Source organism: Leptonychotes weddellii, unplaced genomic scaffold, assembly GCF_054177405.1.
Source record: "Leptonychotes weddellii isolate Sample4059 unplaced genomic scaffold, ASM5417740v2 HiC_scaffold_14875, whole genome shotgun sequence".
Classification (NCBI taxonomy): Eukaryota; Metazoa; Chordata; class Mammalia; order Carnivora; family Phocidae; genus Leptonychotes; species Leptonychotes weddellii.
Genome location: NW_027729870.1, coordinates 1 through 5,021, shown reverse-complemented (window position 1 = coordinate 5,021; position 5,021 = coordinate 1). Strand labels below are relative to the sequence as shown.

General features: G+C 56.8%; 1 protein-coding gene across 1 annotated transcript; it reads left to right on the top strand.

Annotated features, from left to right (window-relative positions):
* Window positions 1–201: 201 nt before the first annotated feature.
* LOC145718382 (FYVE, RhoGEF and PH domain-containing protein 3-like) lies at window positions 202–4,825 on the top strand (the record flags this gene model as incomplete). The annotated part of the gene is made up of 4 exons (XM_081809879.1): window positions 202–429; window positions 1,713–1,792; window positions 3,373–3,403; window positions 4,275–4,825. Coding segments are annotated over 4 exons (465 nt in total), but the record flags the coding sequence as incomplete, so codon positions are not given.
* Between the last annotated feature and the right edge of the window lie 196 nt (window positions 4,826–5,021).

Sequence of the window (5,021 nt, the reverse complement as noted above, 5' to 3'; positions counted from 1 at the left end):
TCCTGCCTCGCCACGCCCTTGGCTACAGAGCCACTCCCCGCCATGCCCTTCACCACAGAGCCACGCCCCCGCCCTCCCCGCCACGCCCTTCACGGAGCCGCGCTCCTGCCACGCCCTGCCCTTGGCTACAGAGCCGCGCCCCACCACGCCCTTCACCACAGAGCCACGCCCCCGCCCTCCCCACCATGCCCTTCACCACAGAGCCGTGCCCAACACTATCTGCCACGCCCTTCACCACGGGGCCACACCCTGCCCAGCCCAGCTGCAGAGCCCTGGCCTGCCTCCTCTCTGTCGGGCCTCCTGGCACCCCTCACCCTGTACCTGTTCCGATTGCAGTTCAACAGCATGATCCTTTACTGTGTGCCCAAACTGCGGCTCATGGGCCAGAAGTTCAGTGTCCGGGAGAAAATGGACATTTCGGGCCTCCAGGTGGGTGAGCCCTTCCCTGTCACCTGCTCCCCTGGCAGGGCGCTGGACAGGGTGGGGACACTGAGCTCTGGCTGCTGGAGGGTGGTCACCACTGTGCACCTGGCCTGCCACCCACTTTTCGAGCTTCGGTTCTGTCTGTGACACACATGTGGCCTGAGCATTTCTGAGTGCCACTCAGCCTGGCATTGTGCATGACGTGAGCAGGATCCTGTCCTTCTGCTTGGCCTCCCTGCCCGGGTGCCACTGCCCTGTGCTTGCAGGACAAAGGACAGCACTGGAGTCTGGGCCAACCTCTGTTCCTATGAGGTGGGTGCTTAGAGCCCCATTTACAAACCAGAAGGCGAAGCTTGGGGTGAAAGCGGACGGGGTGCCCTCCCTGCCCAGTTCCTGGTCCCCTGGTCCATGCGCTCTCCTCTCCTGGGCCATCTTGGAGTCCAGATGAGGTTCTGCAGGCCCAGGGTCCAGGTGACGTGTTGTCCTTGCCATCCCTTGTTTCCTGAGCCTCTCAGTGTCTCCTGCACAGGGTCCACAGAGCTGGAATCTGCCCCCTCTCCTGTAGGGAGGGCTCTGAATTAACCACCACTTTACAAGTACTGACTAAATCCAGTAGTCAGCTTTAAAATGTGAAGGTTTGCCTTAATGATACAGGAAAAATCCTTCTTACTTTGAAATTTTTGAGCCCCAGCTTAAGAAACACCCTTTAAAGTAAAAACTATGGAAAAAAATGTTTTTTGTCATTGTTAGAAGAAATTCTTGTAGGTGTTTTTATGTAAGAAATTAGTGGTGGGTAGGTAACTAGACGTGCTAACACAGAAGCTCTCAACTCTGGGGCATTTGGGAAGTTCCTGCTGTGAGGCCCCATCCCAGATTCTGGCTGGGCCCCCATCTCCCCATCTCCCACAGCCGGGCTGTGGTGCTGACAGTGGGGGGCCTCAGGGCCACATCCATCCAGCCCAGTGTCTTGGGGGTGGGGTGTTGGGGATGAGAGGAGGCTTCCCATCACAGGGGCTGGTGGATCAGAGACCCCTGCAGAGTGGTACAGAGCCTCGTGGCCCTTTTAAGATTCCCATTCCTCTCTCAGGGGCCTTCAGGTGCTGTGGTGAGAGAGCTTCCATTTGTCCGGGGCTGGTGGCTGGCCGCCTTGCTGGGAAGCCCTGCAGGTGGGAGGGTTTGGCTGCCTCCTCCTCAAGAAAGACCTCCGTGTCTGAGAGCACGGGGCTGCCGCTCAGGGCCCGCTAAACAACCGGTTGTTTTGTTTTGTCCTTGGCCCGTGGGCCTCTAAGGTGCAGGATATCGTCAAGCCAAATGCAGCCCACACGTTCATCATAACGGGAAGGAGACGGTCCCTGGAGCTGCAGACTCGGTACGGGCGGCCGTCCCTGCGTCTGCTGCTATGAGCTGACGTTTTAGCTGATGGCTTCCTTTTCTAAACACGATAATCTTGCGATGTGTTGTTTTTGGTTTATCTTACTCTCTTATTTGTGGTTTAAAATGTAACCGTTCTAAAGGGAAGTTGATGAAAATTGAGCGTCTGCCTTCCTCTTTCCCCCACCAGCAGACACCTCTGAGGTGTCCTTCCCAAACTTCTGCGTGTATGAACGTGTCTCAAGTTTTAAAATCACACACGGCTGTTTACCGTATAGCCTGTTCTGCTTCTTGCTTTCTTCACTTAATTTGCCAGAAATCATCCCATAGCCAAGCTCCATTTCCAGAAGCAACGTAATTCTCCATCACACTCACCAACCAGTTCCTGCTCACAGGCACCCAGGCTCCATCTGGGTTGCTGTGGCAAAAGGTGCTGCAAGCAGCAATCCTCACACCCGTTTTGTGCATTAGTCCTTCTGTCCGTCAGAAAGATTCCTGAGGTAGAGCTGTCGCTCAAAGGGTAGCACATCTGCTTTAAGTTTTGGGGGCCATTGTCACACCCCCTGTGGTGTGTGACAGGCTTGTGCTCTCACTGGGGCGAGTGTGCGGGAGACCCTGTCTCTCATTTCCACCAGTGATGTGAGATCTTTGTAAGACCTGTTGTGGTCCAGGGAGGTATTGATTTACATCCACAGCAGAGGGGTCTGCAGACCACACCTGACCACACCTGCCTATACATGACCCTGTCTAGCCACATCTGACTGCACCTGGATAGGCCTGGACACACCTGATGCCACCTAGCCATACTTGACTCCACACCTACCCCACTTGATCACACCTGACCCCACCTGGACACACTTGACTCCACACCTGCCCCACCTGATCACACCTGACCCCACCTGGACACACTTGACTCCACACCTGCCCCACCTGATCACACCTGACCCTACCTGGACACACTTGACTCCGCACCTGCCCCACCTGATCACACCTGACCCCACCTGGACACACTTGACTCCGCACCTGCCCCACCTGATCACATCTGACCCCACCTGGACACACGTGACTCCACACCTGCCCCACCTGATCACATCTGACCCCACCTGGACACACGTGACTCCGCACCTGCCCCACCTGATGACATCTGACCCTACCTGGACACACTTGACTCTGCACCTGCCCCACCTGATCACACCTGACCCCACCTGGACACACTTGACTCTGCACCTGCCCCACCTGATCACACCTGACCCCACCTGGACACACTTGACTCCGCACCTGCCCCACCTGATCACACCTGACCCCACCTGGACACACTTGACCCTACCTGGACACACTTGACCACACCTGCCCCATCTGATCACACCTGACCCTACGTTCACACACTTGACCCCACACCTGAGTCCACCTGGACACACCTGCCCACAGTGTACCAGAGCACTCAAGGACGGTCTTCCAGGCCTTATGCTGCACTTGGGGGCTGTGAGCAGCTCGGGCATGTGCCCCAGGATTGAGAGGAGTGTGGTGGTTAATAGTGTTTAAGACCAGGTTAATAAGATACTGTGTTTGTTTTCATAGGACGGAAGAGGAGAAAAAAGAATGGATTCAGGTGAAGCTCCTAAAATTTTAAAGTAATCAGATGACCAAATTCTTGTGCAGTATGGTCATTTCATGCTGGAGCAAGGGATGGAATGGCCCTGTGGCTCCCCAGGCATTGCCTACCTGTCCGTTCGCCTTGAAGTGATGAAGTACCCTCACTGAGTACCTTCAGACGCCACCAGCTTTTCAGTCCGTTCAGTTGTGGAGCACCGCAGTAAATAAGCCAACGCAAAGGGCTGTAGGCGGGCAAGCAGGGAGGGACCCTCACCCCGGGGCTGGATCTGCGCTCCCTGGAGGGCCCAAGGGGACCATCACCCTCTCCCCACTGCCAGCCAGCTGGAGCAGCGGTTACGTGGGACGAGCAGTTGGGCTTAGAGGGTGGGACCTGTGCTTCCAGAGGTAGCCAGGCAGGGAGGTGGTGCTTGTCCTGGGGTAGCCAGAGCAAACTTGGCTCAGGACCAGCTGCAGTGGGGACGCAGGGGACAGAGACCAAAGCCCGTGAGGGCAAAGGTCAGAACAGAGGCTGAGGCAAGGGGCCTGGTACAGCACTGACTGGGAAGGCCTCGTGGCTTCCAGAATTCATAGAAGAGAAATTTGCGCAAGGAGAGAAAAAGGAAATTCAAACAGACATGAGGGGGACATGCCAATGCAGGAAACGGAACCATGTCTGCAAATCCGCACAGAGTGTCCAGGAAGCATCCGCGGCAGCCTGGAACGCTGTGGGAGGGCACCAGCCTCATGCGGGGTGGGCTGGGACTGTGTCTGGTCGGTCAGGGACGTGCGTGACCACAGGACCTGTCCGTGGGGACAGCGGTGCGCTGGTCCTTGCCCTCCAGGACGAGCTCGCTGAGGGCCCTCGTTCTCTGTGGTTTCTGTCCCAGGTCATCGAGGCCACCATCGAGAGGCACAGGCAGAACAGCCAGACCTTCAAGGCCTTCAGTGGCTCCTTCAGCCAGGACGAGGACCCCTCCCTCGCTCCAGATTCCCCTGTGAGCACAGCGACCTAGGGTCAAGGGAGGGACCTGGAGGGGATGTGCCCCAGGCCCCTTGCAGAAGGGCTGATATCTCTCCCTGTGCCAAGGACCAGGGGCTAGCAGGTGGGCAGTGCTTTCTGTCTGTCCTTTGCTGAGCACTGACATGGGGGCCAGGCCTCATGCGGGGCAGGCAGGAAGAATGCGCTGCATGAAGCTGCGTGTGAGGTGGGGCTGGGATCTTATCAGTGGGGGGCAGCTCGCTTGTTCTCATACGGAGCCACCCTGGGGCTGAGGAGAGCCAGGAGGCAGGGTCCCTGCCCAGGGCCAGGTGGGGGAAGTCAGCTGCAGCTGCCCATTGGGGGCCCCCTGGGCCGTAGCCCCCTCCTGTGGGCACAACTGCCCATGCCTTCAGAGTAAGGGTCCCTCACTCCCACCTCCCACCACAGGCACTCTTTTTTTTTTTTAATTTTTTATTGTTATGTTAATCACCATACATTGCATCATTAGTTTTAGATGTAGTGTTCCATGACTTATTTGCATTTAACACCCAGTGCTCCATGCAGAACGTGCCCTCTTTAATACCCATCACCAGGCTAACCCATCCTCCCACCCCCCTCCCCTCTAGAACCCTCAATTTGTTTTTCAGAGTCCATC